Raw genomic sequence first — 17,380 nt, forward strand, 5'->3', positions numbered from 1 at the left:
GGTTCGTGTCAGGCTCAACCATAGTATTTTATACCACGGGTAGAAAACTTGCATAAAACAAACAAAGCGTTGTGTTTCACCGTGTAACTGTATTTACGAAGATCTGTTCACAAGGGAAGCGAAAGAGGGTAATTGGGCCTCCGGTAACCTTAACACACACAACAAAACACACCACAGGCATTGTTTCACGTCGTCGGTTTTCTGTAAGACCGTGGTATCGCTGCGATCAAGCCGACCCGTTCGAGCCGAAGCATGGCTCTTCCACACTATACATCTAAACACAACATACTTTAGAAATAATCAAACAGAAAAAGCAACTTACTTCTTCACCGGCTTTGATTCTCTGGTCAAAATCTCTCCAGAAACAGGATCCAATAAATAGAACCACACATCAGTTCCTTTTGGATCACTCTCTAAGGTTCCATTCTCTCCTAAATAGTGTCTGGCAGTCAGTTTCTCTAGACCGGCAACTAAACCAGTCTTCTCTTCAATAGCAGTCAGCAAGCTTCGGGATTTGCGACGCATAGCATCAGCGTTCTGGTCCGCTACTTCTACTATTAATTGGTTATCTGGTTGTAAAAGGTTTATCTGGAAAGAGGGATAAATACGGTTTATATGTCAAACTATCACGATAAGATTGTTACATTGTAGTGTCGGCCTTTTGCGGGATGTGCGGTTATGCAGTTTGTAATAGTAATATTAAGTCAAACCTAGTTTCACTGGGGAATAAAATAAGGTAAGCAGTCTCAAGAAAAAATAATCCTTAAGTTAACTGACAGAGAGTTGCTATTTACATCTACTTTGTATTTTAAGTGATATTTATACACAAAGATCGTTTTACTATAAAATAGTTATAAGTCGAAGAGGTATTTACCTCTTCAAAAATTAAAAATTATTTTAGCAATTATCGTATATCAGAGTATTAATAGCACTTCTAAAACTAACAAATCAATGTTCTATTATTCCATAAAATCAATTTACTCACCACAACAGAGACCCTAGCAATTTTATAATCCTGTTCCGAATTAGGGTTGTCCCGTGCCGTCACACTGAACTTGAAAGGCAGTACATCCTTAGGAACATTCTCAAAGGTCTTTATATTGCTAATTTCTCCGGTATCCTCGTCCAAACTGAAGTACTCTTCTGCAGCTTTCGTCCATGAGTTCTTGTGGTAAACTATCTTGCCGAAATCCCCACTGTCTTTGTCTTTTGCCTGGAATTAGAGTAAACGTTAATTTAAATACTTTTGTCAATATTTTGAAACGGCAATGTCTATAAACGTGTTGGATATAAAATCACCTTATATCTATAGAATCTGATAAAATTAAAACAAGTACAAAAACCTTTAGATAAATAAAGACTAATAGCATTTCGAAACACTTTCTTTGTAATAAAACTACAAAACATTCGTAATGCGGTATTGTGATAACTAACACACGTGAGAGTGAACTAAAGAACTGTTTCCAACTAGACAGTTAATGGTTTGGGCAATTAATGTGAGAGTGATTAATTCACTCGGTCATTAAAAATTTACGTTAAGAACGATATTAATTATATATTTCATTTCCTTTTTTTTGAGGAGCGAAAATCATCCAATGTATTCTCCCGCCTTGGGTGAGGCGAGAGGGATCTCATCAGGCTCTTACTGACAAAAAACACAACTCCTGCTTTTCGAGCCGGAACCCCGGTAACATAACTAGCTTATAAAAACTTAAAGAAAACTCACCTTAATTTGCAAAAACCGGGTACCAAGCAACATGTCTTTCGTCACAATCGCATAGTACTTTCCTTTCGCCGTAGTTATAGTACTCTGTTCAGGGAACACAAATACAGGCTCGTTGTCATTCGCATCAGTTACATGGACTTTGATCGTTGCTTTACTACTCTCCGGGTTTATTAGACCCTGTATAGATTCTAGTTGGACTTCTAAAGAATACTCAGCAAGAGTCTCGAAGTCTAAGGAACTTGTGTTGAGGTAGATTGCGCAGTCTCGATCTTCTGTTAGTTTTACGTAGAATACTCCTGTTGAAGGAAAAGAAAGTATATTTTAGCACTAGTTACTTCCAGGCGACTTCACCCTCTCTGCTCGGCTCCTAAACATCATAGCGTGATGTTTTATAGCCCATAACCTTCCTCGATAAATGGACTATCCAACACAAAAAGAATGATTAAATTCGGACCAGTAGATCCGGAGATTAGCGCGTTCATACAAACAGACAAACTCTTCAGCTTTTGTATAATAGTATAGGATTTGATTACCAGGTATGAAAGAGTTAACAGATGACATAGAAGGTTTCTATATGAAGATATTATGTACATGTTAATGTCTGAATAGTTAGTTATATCTGTGTAATCATTTTGGTCACATGTTGCTATTATGCAGTCAGTCTCATTACTATACATTCATTTTATGATCGTCTTTACTTAAGGCTTAAAGCCTCGTCTCCATTAGGAACATTTGTCAAGCGACATGTGTCTGTGCGACAAGGAACAGTTTTAACAATGTCGCGGCGATGTCGTCCGACGTCGCCCGACATCGCCCGATGTCTCTGGGGACATATGTAACTCGACAAATATTCCTAGTGTAGACGAGGCTTTACTCTAGACCACGATTTAATGTATTTTTTTTTTATTAGTATAAGTATGTACAACATGAAGACACGTATACCAAAATGAAATATGTAGTTAAAAATGTTAGCAACAACCAACACAAAAAAAGAGAAATATTAAAGATTTTTGTTACAGAAGTATCATAAACCAGAAAGAGACAACAGTAATAAAACATGGTCATAATAATCTTCATTTAGCGTACCTTCCACCTTACCTTTCTGCGACGACTCAGTGAGTCGACACTTGAGAGGGGTGTCGGGGGAATGTTCGCGTTTGTTCAGTAGAGGAAGGATCCTGACTAGGGTGCCGTTTGGAGAATTTTCTGCCACGTGTTCCGTGTATACTGTGTCTGCGAAACCGAGGCCGACCTGTGAATGAAATATGAGATTAAGAAAGAGAAAGAGAATGTGAGAGAGAGAGAGAGAGAGAGAGAGAAAGAGAGAGAGAGAGAATATCAGTTATTAATTTGAATAAATGGAAGTGAATAATCTTTACATTACTTGGCTTAAGAATTAACTAAATGCTTAGTTCAAGAATTTTTAATCGAGTTACAAAACAGGCTGAGGTGTCTGTCTTAAAAGAAAAGCGCTTAGAAAGATTGGATTTAAAGTATTTTTAGAAATAAAGCCGGGGATTTGTTGGTGCTAGAAGTATTTTTTTCTATTCTATGGAATGGATTGAAATGTGTATCTGGATTTAGCGAGTGTAGATTCAATGAGAACTTACATCTGGTGGCACGGTAGCAGAGTGACTGACGTAGACCGTTAGACTAGAAACCGAAGACATCACCGGATCACCTTGGTCGTATGCTTGCACTTCCACCTAGAAAATAAAGTTTATACATTAAAATATTCAGGGTACCAAGGATTCGTCAACTTAAGACAAAAGGAACTTTAATATGAACTCCTCAAGTACTCCGGGAAATGTACCGGCCTCGTGGTCTCGGGGTATTTTTTTAAAAGGAAGTAAAATCATCCAATCACTTTTCCCGCATTGGGCAAGGTGAGAAGGAGTGTAAGTCTCTTACTGACTAAAAACCACCCCATTCCTACACCTGCTTTTCGAGCCGAAGCCTCGCTAGGCAGTCCGCAGCTCCGGGATCTCGTAGTACACGTCAACCCAAAGTTTCAGCACACATATAAGAACTAATTTCGCGTTTTAAACACTTTACAATAAAAAAGGGGCAAGAGCCTATTGCCATATACTGGACACAATTCCAGATAGAAAAAAAAATTAAAAACTGAAAAATGTCCGGTAATGCTTTTCCCGATCTGGGAATGGAACCCGCGATCTCTTGTCCGGCAGTCGCATTTGCGGCCATTCGACCAACGAGACAGTCAGTAAAGTAATAATACTCACAGTATATTCACTATCAGCCTCCTTCCTCAAATCATCTCGAACCCTCACGGCGCCTGTATCAGGTTCGACGTGGAAGTAAATGGAAGCTTTGCCTCTCCCAACCAGTTTGTACCGGATTCTATTGTTCGGAGGCGTGGCGTCACTGTCCATCGCCACTACCGTCTGAACTAGACTGCCGATTGATGAAGAATCTTCGATTGTAACTGGACGTACTACGGAGGTGAATATTGGGGCGTTGTCGTTTTTGTCCTGTAAAACAATATTAGTAATTATAAAATGTGGTTTTTAAAGTATTTTGTACGTTTTCGGGTTGTTATTGGGTTTAATTCAGAACTAACGCCATCGTAAGAGCACCTCTATATTCCTTTCTATTTACTTCACTTAAAATGAGATCGATTTCCCAAGTCAGTTAAGGCCCGTTAAGGTATTGGACTTTTCGTTACATTGATTTAATATTTTCATCTTTTAATAGTTTATTTAATTTGGTAGTTTTAGGTAACATTTAATAAGTAGGTGTTACATTACATTTAGTAAATGTAACAAGTGTAACAGTGGAGAAGCCATTTACAATTCCATTCATTGGTCAGGTAGGCTATTCCGTAATTATCAATTCGAAACAGCAATATTTTAGTTTTTAACAAGTAATAAATAAACTACAAGACAAGTACACTTCAACCTGTCCCCTATAAAAACAGAATTATTATACTCACATCAACGAAGATTTCAACGGTAGTAGTAGAGCCAGGCTGTTCATCGCCATTTTCTTCAGTGCCCACTATGAGCTGATGTCTAGCAGTTATCTCTCTGTCCAATGGTTTGGCAGTCCTTATCATACCAGTTTTACGGTCTATTGTGAACAGTTCGTTGTCTCCCATTAAAATTGTGTATGTTATTTCTGGTACAGTGTCTGGATCTTCAGCCTACAAATTTATTAAGAAAGGTGTTAGGTTGAGACAGTGAAAACTGGACTATGTTGTGTAGAAAATAAGGTTTGTTTTGGGAAAAATTTATTAAGAAAGGTGTTAAGACATTGAAAATTGAACAATCTTGGGTAGAAAATAAGGTTTGTTATGGAAATTTGTGTGAGTTTTGTTTTAAATAATGTACATTGATAAATGATACAGTAGAAACTAAACTTTATTCAGTAAGCAATAAACTACATTCTTTCACAATTTTAAAAGATTTTACGTAAAAAGGTGACATATGAAGGCAAAAATTAGAACAAAAATTCGGCATAAATTAAATCAAAATCTTGCCACACTAACCTCAACCTTAATAACCGGGTAATTAGCAGCATTTTCGGGTACATGTACAGAGTATAACAGTTTCTTGAACACTGGTGGCTCGTCAGGTACATCTGTCACTTGTACAGTCACTGACGCGGTTCCAAGGCGTTTGTCTATCGCTCCGTCCATGGCTGTTACTACGAAGGCATATTCCTGGAAAAACATTTCATTTTTAAATGATTTTAGACTCTATATTAATGTCGTTAAGGTAAATATTTCATCATCAACAGCTGAGAACTAGTACAATATTGAAATATTGGTAATCTCGACATAAGAGGTTTTGATATAATTTAACAACGATTAGCAGATGCGAAAAATAATACAATTTAAAAGTCTGGGGCCTTTGGTAACCTCACTCACACAACGAAACGACCTACATGTTAGTTTCACGTCGGTTTTCTGTGAGGCCCTGGTATCACTCCGGTCGAGCCGGCCCATTAGTGCCGAAGCATGGCTCTCCCACACTTGAAAATACTTTCATACTATAAAAAAACTTACCTTAGTAGTTTCATAGTCCAGTTCAGTTTTAGTACTGATCATTCCGGTTCCATTGTCGATGCTGAACGGTAGATGAGTTGGTATGCTGTAACTGACCATGGCGTTCACTCCTTCATCTATATCCGTGGCGTGAACGTAGCCTACAAATTCGTTGGCTGCGCCTGGAGGAAATATTTATCATTTTTATTAGTTACGAAAATTGAACAATCGGTTTTGATTAGTACAGTAACAAATGCTAATTTTTAACAAATAACCCTTAAATTCCTAACTCCCAAAAGGCAACGAACTTGTAACGCCTCTGGTACTTCGGGTGCTCATGGGCGACGGCGATTGCTTACAATCAGATGATGTATATAATCGTTTATCGGCTTATATCATAAAAAAATTCTTCACCATCAGATGAGATATTATACTAGCAAAGGTCGGGTTTATTTATTATCAAATATTTTGTTTCATTTCTTTTTGATTCTACGGAAAGTGATTACAAGGCATCGCGGCGGGGCGACGCAGCCCACCGTACATTTGCCTATTATGTGTTTGTCACGTTTGCCTTTAGTCGTAAACATATTTTAACACAACTAGACAAAAGTACCAATTATTATTATAAGTATATTATTAAAAAGATATGCTTACCTTCTTTAACATGGAACAAGTAAGAATCCTCGTCGAACTTGGGGTTGTTGTCGTTGATATCAGTGACCTTGATGTTCACAGTCGCTGTGCTCGACAGCCTGCCTGGATCTTCTGCTCTTACCATCTGAAAAATTGTGAAAATATGCTTTATGTTGTGTGTCATAAGGCTTATGATCGTCGGTCACCGTTAATTAACACTAGCTTGATTAACACTAGCTGGCTTTTTCTGGTGGAAAAGCCTTTACATAGTAACTAGTGAACTAACGAACTCATGAAAAACTACACATCTCATCAAAGTAATGTGATGTTAGTAGTTTTTGTAGTGCAAGAAGAAGTGTCGAAAAACTCTAGTACGAATTGGCAAGGAGGTTGGAGATTATCGTTTAAAACGTTCAGGTTTATTCAAAAACTCTGCTGCTTTATCTCTGTAAAATGTATAATCGTCGACTAAGGAGTCGGCCCTTATGGCATCCGTGGGAAGAGTACACAATTTTTTTAGACATTTTTTTTCTGATATAAATATTAAATTAACTCATAAATATACTGAGACAAGCTTTACTAGTTTCGAGTCACAGAGGGACTCTTCAACATGAGTAGCGTGCGCAGACGCATCAACGACACGCAGCCTCTATTTTCTCGCTTTTCTCAGTATATTTACGTAAGTATACCATTATTTTTAGTTTATTCACTAAATACTTATTATATAATATTTGAAAATGTATAAAAGATAAACTTACCAGTTGATATCTAGTCAGCACTTCTCTATCAAGGCTCCTGATGACGGTGATGATGCCTGTCGTGGAACCGATAGCAAACTGCCGGAGGTCATTGCCTGATGCTATGGAATACGTCACTGGCTCGTTTTCTGGATCTTTGGCCTGGAAGTAACAATAAGAGTTGCTGTGATTAAAATGTTCAAAACCTTGTAATTTTTTAAACTTTCGATTAAACGAATGAAACTAAAAGGTTATAGATAGAATACACATTGGATAGGTAAAATCAACTTGCATTGGGGAAGCATGGTGATTAATGTTCAAATCACTCTTATGAGTAACAGGAGGCCTTTGTTCAGCAGTGGCCACTTATAGTGTTAATGTTCATAAGTGTAATGTTTTATAACCTGTATCGTTCCTCGATTAATGCACTATCCAACACAAAAATAATTATTCAAATCGGACAAGTCCCAGAGAAAAGCTCGTCCAATTACAAACCAACAAAAAACTCATCTTAAAACTCTTCAGCTTTACATATTAGTATAGATTTTTATGAATAAAAAACCACTCACAGTAACAGTAGTAACAGTAGAATTGATAGCAGCGCCTTCAGAGACGGGGGCGTAGTAATCCCGCGACGAGAACTGCGGTGGTCTTGTATTGGGGCCAGGCGCTACAGAGAGTTCCACAATACCTTGGGAACTGAGGCCCTTTGCGTCAGTCGCACGTACAGTTACACTGTACTGCTCACCTGCTTGTAAACGACCTGTGCTGGCTGGAAAGAGAAAACAAAAATATGTGTTAGTTTGAATTTTTTTAATAGTTGTGGCCCAGGGCGACAAATTCTGGGGGGCGCCGATGCCGCCGCCGATGGTATTCGTATAAAACTAACACTTGATATTACTTCCCTCAAGTGGGTGACACAATATTTTCGCCCAGGGTATCAGTGGCCCTTACGCCGGCACTGAATAGTTATGCCATAAGGTTAATCTGTGGTCACAATCACACTCGTGCAGTTTTTTTTAGGTAAAGGAATAACCCTTCTTTTTGCATAGAAAATGTACTAATTGCTAAGGTTTTTGAAAAACATTGAATGTTATAAAAATGGTGTAGTTATAATATGAACACACTGTATTGCGATTAATTAAAAAACGTAGTTTTTAGTTATAAACACGTGTAAAGTGCTAAAATAAGTTGTGTAAAGATTTTTAATGGAAGAAAGAAATATTGTTTTTATGTTTGGTAACACTCAAGAATACAAATCAAACCATCTGTCATGCACATAAATACACGTAGAATAAATACCTCTGGAATCTGAATACAGGTCGCTCCTAACATATAAAACACAGTACATACAAAAATAAACTTAATTTTCAAACAAACAAAGTCGTATTCACAATATGGACTATGTGCAAACAAAAAACACACTACTCACTTACAAAAATAAACTCAATCCTTAAACAAATAAAGTCTTATTCATCTTGTACGTTAGTATAAAAGGGTGCTTACATATAACTCCGGTGTTAGGGTGTATAGTGAACTTGTTGCCTCCATTGTTAGACACGTGATATATGCTGTACGTTATACGTGCGTTCTCACCCTCATCGATGTCTATCGCCTCCACCTGTGGACATGGAAATGAGTAGGGATTATTTAAGATATCCTTATCATCATCAGTCTGTACCTTATATATAAGTTTGCTTTACGTTTAAAGTAATCGAAACGAGAGAGCGTTCGGCGCACTGATTAGCCGGGTCGAATAAACCAACCAATCAGAGCGCTGAACGCGACATCTCGGAGTATCCTCACATTTTTTCTCATTTATAATACTGACAAGAAAGATTTTTAATACTATTTGATAGCATCAAAGCTTACATCTCGCTAAATGATAAACCTAAGCATATAATTATGCAATAAGAGATAGGTACTACAAATTCATTGTATACAACGTAGTAAACTAGAACTCCCCGAAAATGGTGGGAGTATCATGTGATAAACTATTACCACTTTACGGTGGTATTCTGTACTTCACCGGTCGACATGATCCTTTTAAGAATAGTAAAATCTAGCGACATAATAAGATGGCATATAATGTTCAACATACCGTATGCACTTCAGTAGGTTCCAAGCTAGCGGGTACAATGATTGGTTGGGTCTTGGGTATCACGGGCGCGTTGTCATTCTGGTCTAACAATTGTACCGCCAACGAAGTTGGAGCCGACGCTGCGCCGCCATTCGCTTCCCGGGCGACAACCTGGAAATCAATTATTTATTTATTTATATCCTGTATAAGGGTCTGAGTACAAGTTATCGGGTCCCATTCTGGTTTAGATAAAAGTTTGATATGGTTTTAAGTACATATAAGTTAGGATTTCTAATTGATTGTGACATTATCAGACAACGTGATGTCTAACGATAGGCTCACTGACCCTTTAAATGTAGTGCAGATGTTGGCCACATCCCTTTGAAAAAGTGGATGTGACATTTTAACATTAATTTGATACAATGACTTATGCCTAAACCTGCAGGATTAACGTTAAGTGTATCTTATTCCATAACAAAAGCATGTACAAATAATCCAAATATTACCTGGAATCTAAATTTGCCTGGATTGGGTGGGTCTCGGTCGAGTTTTTCATCACTGACAACTAAATATCCATCTTTGTCGATATCGAAAAAGTTTGTTGTCAATTCAAATGTGTATTTTGGAACTGGATCTCCGGGTCCCTGGGAATATTAAACATATTTATTAGCCTATAACCAAATTTATGAATGCATGAAGCCAAAGAGATTAAGTAGCAGTTTAATTTGAATTTTTATTTACCTACAACAATATTTCACTATGTTTTGACTACTATTAGAGATATACACATGTCAGTTCATATTAGATCGATTCACGGTTAAATAAAACTTGATTGGGTATTTTAACTTTGAATTTGTTTGAGTTGTAATTGAATATTTTTAAAACGTAAGCAACCACTACATACGTCACTGGAGACCGACATTAGTGGATGTACCTTCTACAGTTTTTTGTCAACAATCAAAGACATGAAGTACTGATGCTACTTACCAAATCAGGATCCGAAACAGTTAATCTAATCGGTTTTCCGTCATAATCTAGTACTTTGGTGCCCTTAGGGGAGTTCTCCTCTACTTTCCCTTCATCAGAGGACACTTTGACTACTGGTGGGCTGGCGTCTACCGGCCGTACTGTGATCGTGAGCTTCGCTGTCGTGAAGCGGCGCGCTTCTGTCACTTCTTCTGCCTGTAATATTTCAAAAGGTAAATGGAATTAGTATTTTATTATGGCTGTTTAATTTGGACAAGGACAAGGGGTCTTGGGTTCGATTCCTGGGTCGGGCAAAGTATTATTGGACTTTTTTCGGCTTTTCGAAAATTTCTCAATAGTAGCACGGAGTCTGGAATTGTGCCCAGTATATGGCAATAGGCTCACCACATGGGACTTATAACACACATTGTGAAAAGTGCGTATACATTGCAAAGCGGCATTCAGTGCCGTATTGTGCACATCTGCCTATCCCTTAGGGGATAAAAGACGTTGCTGTTTAATTTGCTCGGAGGCCACAGTATTTTTAAAGTACCAGTTATTATAAGTAGAACTATCCTTACCTTAATCACTAGTTGGAACTTCTTAGCAATAGAAGTGTCAACAGCGACTAGTTGCCTCACAGCGCCAGTGTTAGGATCTATAGCGAAGTAGGTGTTCCAAGAGTCTGGTTCCCCACTGTCGATGGTGTATTTGATCCTCGCATCCAACGTGTCCATGTCCACTGCTTGTATTTTCTCCGGTTCTATGGTAAGGATGCCTGCTAGTACTCCGCTGTTTACCTGATGGAGTAAGATTGAAGTTATAGTGCGGTAAAGTTTATGAGTGTTTGATGTGAAGACATTCTTTAAGGATGAAATTTAAGACCCGGAGCTGTAGACTACCTAGCGGATTACCGGGACTCTGGCTCGAAGAAAAAAAGTAGGAATGGCGTGGTTGGAGTAGGAGAGGGAATGTCAGACTTTTACTGACTAAACAATAAGAGTCTGACACTCTCTCACACCTCATCCCAAGACAGGAGAAGAAATTGGATGAGACTAAAAAATTAAAAAAAAGAAATGTCTTTTATTTCGTTCTTAACGTCAATCTTTAATAACCAAGTTAATTAACACTTTACGAATTAAATTACTTTTAATTATTAAATACATTTTATTTCATATGAGAAATAGTGCACGCATTTTTTACTATATTATCATCTGCCTTTGTGAACGCGTACTTTTAAATCACGAACTTTTAGTGCCCAGAACCTCTTTACCCAAACTCTCTCACAAGGTAACAATCTCTTCAGTAAGGTTTATTACAAAGTCTACTTACATAGCTAGTATACTCCGGGTGGAAGCAAGCTCCTTCATGCAGCGTGCAGCCCTTGTATATGAAGGACGGGTCCTGGTCATCGTCATCTTGCACCGTCACGGTTAACGTGGTGGTGCTGGACAGACGTTTCTTTGTGTCACGGGCACGATCCTGGAATATTTGAGACATCTTTTTAGTTTTAGAACGGATGGATTCGTAAACGCTGTTGAATTCTCTTCATGGTACATATTTCTTTTAATTTATATACGTTTTAATGCTTGAACCATTAATTCACTTTTGAATGTATCTTATCAAAATGTAAACAATCATGATGTAAAAACAATAACTCAGAATTTGCAGTTAACTAACAAATTATCGCGAAAATTCTAGAATACAAAGCCTAAAACAAAAAACACCCTAGTATGAGTTTGATTTACGTTGAAAGTAATCGAAACGAAAGCGCTCTGATTGGCCGGCTCGAATAAATCAGCCAATCAGAGTGCCAATTTATACGTAAAGTAAACTCGTACTAAGAACTCTGGTACTCAAAACAAACAAAATACTTACAGAAGCAAGGATAGTGACTAGATACTTCTGCGTGCGCTCGTAATCTAAGCTCCTGTTGACTGTGACCTGCCCCTGATGAGGCAGAGGTATCGCGAAGCTCCCATACCCGTCCACGGCGTTCGCCGCCTCTAACGTTTTATTATCTCCTGGTATTATGAAGTACTCTGATAGACCATTGACGCCCGCATCGAGGTCTACAGCTTTGATCCCGTCGAATATTGTTGTTCCGATTGGTACAAGCTGAAATGGATAAAAATTAATTGATTACAATTTCATTCAAGGAATATTCTTATCGCCATTTTAATAAGCTAAATGAGTAGCTGTTTCCGCTGGAAAGCACACTCGGCATTATATAAAGCGCCTAACCAATTTGCTCATAGTCAGTGACTGATCGAAAGAGAGAGAGAGAGAGAGAGAGAGAGAGAGAGAGAGAGAGAGAGAAACACAGAGAAGAAAAAAAAAGAAATTTAATAAGCTTTAGTTTGGAGATTATGATTGTCAAATTATGATGTAATCTATAATTTACTTCTAAACATAGTAGGCCAAACACTGCAGGAAGTCTTGTTTTCTATGTCCTATACACAGATACCTACTAATGAAACCTAAACCGGTAAAACGTTATCATGTACGACAATCTTACCTCAGAGACACTAGCCTCATATGGCGTTCCTTGGAATACCGGCGCATTGTCATTAATGTCCGATACTCTCACTATCACTGGTATAGTCCGTCTCTTCTTCGTCGCTTTCACCTGACACACCAGCTGCAAACAAATCCATTAATTATACACCAAATAACTTCTCACATACATTAATAACTACTACATTAGCTCTAGGCTATATGTTAATAGACATAATTCGGTTACAGAGAAATAAATCGGTCGATATTCATCATAGTCCATTCTGAACTCTAATTGGGGAGCCTAAAGTTGGAAGTTGATTGGTAAAAAATGTTAAATGGCTACTTGTGGACTGTCTGGAGATCTTTATAAATTGTATGACAAATAATCGTAAGATGACTATGATAGATAATTTATTTAACAATAATAAAAAATGGCTTAAGGATAAATTATTCGGTTCTTGAATTGACAATGAGATTTCGAACGTGGGAACTGTTTGTTTGTTAGGTAATCGATGACCTAAAGTCGCAGATGTTTATAGTATTCGCGTGTCCACACGTATTATTTAGTTATCTAATAAGATTATGCGCACCTTATTATCTGTTTAGTATTCAATGCGAAATAAATTATCATATTATTTTCTTAGCACACAACTTTTATTTTGCTTCGTTGACTCAGAAGACTTTAGTGCACTTGAGTCCGAAAGTCAGACTTATTCCAAAATAATCAACCAAGATCGTAGTGACTGGTATACAGGGCTGGCAAAATTATATTTAATTACTTAGAAATTGCGTAACATTTTACGCCATTTGAATAACCCTCTGCTATTCGGTTAACAATGTACCAGTTTACAATTCCTCTGAAACATTTTAAGTATTCCTAAAGAGAAACGAATGGAGTTTCTTGTTCGTACTTCTCCATTCGAAGCTACAATTTGAAACGAACACCAAGCTTCACTTATGGACAGACTAGCAAACTCTTATTTATTTATTTATTTGTTGACGTTTCAAAAGTACCTAAGTATTTATTATTTAATTGAAATAAATGAAAGTCAAATACTTTGACTTTCCTCGAAAACCAAATCATATCATTACATCTTCAATCCTCTACTCACCTGAAACACCATATGCGACAAATTATCAGCATCCCTATCTAATGGCTGCAGGAGCTGCAACCGCTTTCCATCAAGCTGGAAGAGTGTGGGTCCCTTGGGGAATACCGTGGACAATACCACGTCCACGTCTGGTTCGCCGACTATTGGCAGATCAGCCGGCACTGTGCTTTGGTTCACCTCTGTAATAGGAATTTTAATTAAAGTAAACGGTTAAGGGAAATTAAGACTTAAAAATATATGTAAAGGGTGCATTTTCTAGTGTTCATAATCTGCTTCATAATCTTTACTAAACTTGAGTCAAAGGCGTTTAAACGATATTGGATCTAAGGGTGTTGCAAATTAGATAAATTTTTATGTGTAATTTGTACTTACGGTCTCCTCTACTTTCTTCTATATCAACTATAATGCTAGACTGGCCCGTTTCCACTTCACATGGACCTGTGAAGAAAAAAAAACTTAATAAATATTGGTGCATTTTCCCTCCGAAAGCGAAACATACTATATTTGATATAATAGTTATACCACAGATGCAACTTCACACATACCAACATTTACAAATGAAAACAAACAACCTTTGGGCCTCACAGAAAACCGACGTGAAACAACGCCAATTACCGCCCTTCCCAATTTCCGATTCCCCAATAACCCTTAAATTCCTAACCCCCAAAAGGCCGGCAACGCACTTGTAACGCCTCTGATGTTTCGGGTATCCATAAGCGGCGGCGATTGCTTACCATCAAGTGATCCGTCTGCTCGTTTACCGCCTTATACCATAAAACCAAACAATTTCCAATTAAAATTAAGACCCTAGATTTGCACAATTCCCAGGGCAATTGTAAAATAAAACCGTGAGCCACTAATCCCACATTAATCACTAAGCAAGCCGAACAATGCATTTAGATAAGGGACTACAAAGCTTGCAAATCTAGAGATAGAATGTACATACTCGTGGAACTAACAGTTTGCAATAAATAACTGAATCGACAAGTGCACGAGACCTTAGCTTCGTTAGGCCTTTGAACAATTAATTAAGCTTTTGCAAACGTCGCCTTTCGTTTCCTATTAAATTGTTCTGAGATAATGGTTACTGCAGTTCATAGGCGTTTGAGATCACGGATTGAAGAATTCCAAGTTTTTAAGTAGTTTGCATTTCTGTTTTAGCGTTGATAAGTCTTTGTCCAGCAGTGGACGACTTTCGGCTGATGATGATGATGATGTTGATAAGTCTGCGTTTGGCCACCGACCCGCTTTCTGCCAGAATGGCGAAGCAAAGATGTGACGGAAAATGGAGCTATAGAAAGTACCAATTCATTTACCTATACCTTGCATAGGCAAGAATGTGTTTCGAACTCGTAAGCAATCAAATAATTCCAATACTATAACTGTTATAATAGAACCCACCCATATTCTACTTCAGTAACTGCTTAAAGGAATTCATATTAATAGTAATAGTTAAATACGCGATAACTTCTTAGTTTATACTATACAATTAAATGCAACCCTATTAAAACCCGTAGCTAATTTGAACAAAAGTTATGAGTAAGTTATAGTAAGGGCCTCGTAAAGGTAGGATCAAACAGTGATAGGTAATATTTCTAGTAGAAACTTGATACCTAACGTGTATCTAATTAATTTAAACCTATAAAGTATGGACTATAAATTGTTTTATTCCCTTTTATGGTTAATAACAGAGTTTGTGAATAATTCTCTGCGTTCTTCGAGAATGATTCATTCAACTGTGGAACTCAGAACAGCGAACAGATACTCGGACCTATGCTATCTGACTATCTTTAGTTTATACGCATACTAATTTATGTATGAATGAAATAGAAATTAATATTAATGATTCATTTCTATATTATTTTTTTCCTATCAGCTACTGTCTTATCAAAAACTTTTTTGCTATACGTTCTTCAAGAAATTATTGCTTACTTTTCCTTTCCACACGTCACTGTTCCGAAAACTGTACATGACATAACATTTCATTAAAAACACCAATGTGTGCCAAAATTCCTAACCTAAAGCATGAGAACCAATCAATTAGACCGAACCAAACATCGGCTATTCTTTAAAATATACATACCAAACGCAGTGTTAATTAGCACACTTACAGCAAGATCTTAATAACCACATATATTTCGTTTCCCTATAAAGGCAACTAACCCTTCCTTATAAGTAATCGTTCCAATTAGAAAATACTACCCGTACCTTGTTCTCAAGTACTAAGGATTCTTGTAAATCGTACGTTCAGACTTTTAGGCAATTAATACTGTGTCTGTTGTAAATAAATTAGTTGGAACATGTTACAGTTATGTTGCGGGAAAAGTTGTATCGCCATTTTCTTCGTTGCATGCTTGCGTTGGACTTTGCCCTGGTTATTTAGGGTTGTTGCGTTTTCAACCGTATTTGGAGTTGATTAAAGTTGGATTTGTGTCTTTTTGGGTAAGGAATGCTTTAGCATTGTTGTAAAGTTTCTTGTTTTACTTTTGCCCTTTTTATGTGAAGTTTTTGATAGTAAGTAAAGTGGCTAGTTACATACTATATTAATGAAGTGTCCTGTTTTGTGTTAATAAACAATTTGATATTTTTTTATGTAATTTAGCGACAGATTCTTGACAATGAATGACAATATCTACCTACCTATATTCATATTACATACTCATAGGCATCACAAAGATAAATAAGCATCCATTTACCAATTCAACAATTCACTACAAAAACGTTTTTTTCAAGCTCGACTGCCTACAATTTGTATGAATGAAGCGAGCGATGACGTTACTTCATTACTACATCCATTCAATTATTTATCCATTTATTTACAAACACATTACAATAGAGTATTGATTTGTTTGACAAACACGATTAATGATTTGATCTTGTTAGTTGACAATGTTTATTCTACGTTTTACGTACGACGCATAAAAATGGAAGGAAGTTTCATGAGTTGGTCTTTCTATGGCTTTGTAGATACTGTAGTAATGCCAATATAATATTATTATACATTACACAATATAAAACATGTGTTTAAAGTGTCGATATGACTTAAATATTATTAGTGGCATATGGACTGCAATTTAATAAGTGATCTTACTCCAAAATCACGGTAGGTACTACAGCACAAATCCTTATTTTTTTTTATTTCAATCTTTATTGCTTATACTTACACTATGAAATTTTCGGACTTAACGCCATGAGCATTTAGAAATATTAAAAAAATATTTAAAATATTTGACGATAAGAGTAGATATATTCCTCTTATTTTATCGAATAGGAGGCAAATGAGGAGACGAATCTAATCACTCATTAAATAAAATCGATTTATTAGCAACATCAACCTTTCATTGTAGTCGTTAACTTACAACACAGAAACTGATTTATCCGAATCGAATTAAGAATCTGCGACTATAAACCTAAACTGAGACACATAATAAAATCTAGCCTGGAATAGATTTCCTTTACACGTTTAGGATCGTTTATTTTATGGTCGATATCGGAAGCTTGAGTTGATTACTCGTAAACATATCGGCACCTCCTGTCTTCCACTAGTCGTCTACTGAACTAACGGTACTTGTAATCAAGGAAGGAAATGGGTGTAAGGTTTTACTCTACTATCTATCTATC

General features: G+C 37.0%; 1 protein-coding gene across 8 annotated transcripts in view; it reads right to left on the bottom strand.

The window, feature by feature from the left end:
- LOC118269554 (cadherin-99C) overlaps window positions 1-17,380 on the bottom strand; it is a 153,697-nt gene that overhangs the window by 4,741 nt on the left and 131,576 nt on the right. For 6 of the 8 annotated variants that reach the window (XM_050706767.1, XM_050706769.1, XM_050706763.1 and 3 more), the window contains 22 exons: window positions 14,132-14,197; window positions 13,760-13,938; window positions 12,667-12,789; window positions 12,027-12,266; window positions 11,481-11,630; window positions 10,730-10,948; window positions 10,170-10,364; window positions 9,689-9,826; window positions 9,204-9,353; window positions 8,609-8,723; window positions 7,672-7,874; window positions 7,124-7,264; window positions 6,387-6,510; window positions 5,754-5,914; window positions 5,235-5,408; window positions 4,680-4,889; window positions 3,970-4,218; window positions 3,337-3,432; window positions 2,813-2,978; window positions 1,727-2,022; window positions 986-1,213; window positions 323-588 (listed from right to left, as the gene is read on the bottom strand). In XM_050706767.1, the coding sequence (XP_050562724.1) occupies window positions 323-588; window positions 986-1,213; window positions 1,727-2,022; window positions 2,813-2,978; window positions 3,337-3,432; window positions 3,970-4,218; window positions 4,680-4,889; window positions 5,235-5,408; window positions 5,754-5,914; window positions 6,387-6,510; window positions 7,124-7,264; window positions 7,672-7,874; window positions 8,609-8,723; window positions 9,204-9,353; window positions 9,689-9,826; window positions 10,170-10,364; window positions 10,730-10,948; window positions 11,481-11,630; window positions 12,027-12,266; window positions 12,667-12,789; window positions 13,760-13,938; window positions 14,132-14,197 (3,889 nt within the window). The remainder of the gene's footprint in view (window positions 1-322; window positions 589-985; window positions 1,214-1,726; window positions 2,023-2,812; window positions 2,979-3,336; window positions 3,433-3,969; window positions 4,219-4,679; window positions 4,890-5,234; window positions 5,409-5,753; window positions 5,915-6,386; window positions 6,511-7,123; window positions 7,265-7,671; window positions 7,875-8,608; window positions 8,724-9,203; window positions 9,354-9,688; window positions 9,827-10,169; window positions 10,365-10,729; window positions 10,949-11,480; window positions 11,631-12,026; window positions 12,267-12,666; window positions 12,790-13,759; window positions 13,939-14,131; window positions 14,198-17,380) is intronic. The other 2 variants (XM_050706768.1, XM_050706771.1) reach the window with 1 other exon arrangement.

Source organism: Spodoptera frugiperda, chromosome 30 (genome assembly GCF_023101765.2).
Source record: "Spodoptera frugiperda isolate SF20-4 chromosome 30, AGI-APGP_CSIRO_Sfru_2.0, whole genome shotgun sequence".
Taxonomy (NCBI): Eukaryota; Metazoa; Arthropoda; class Insecta; order Lepidoptera; family Noctuidae; genus Spodoptera; species Spodoptera frugiperda.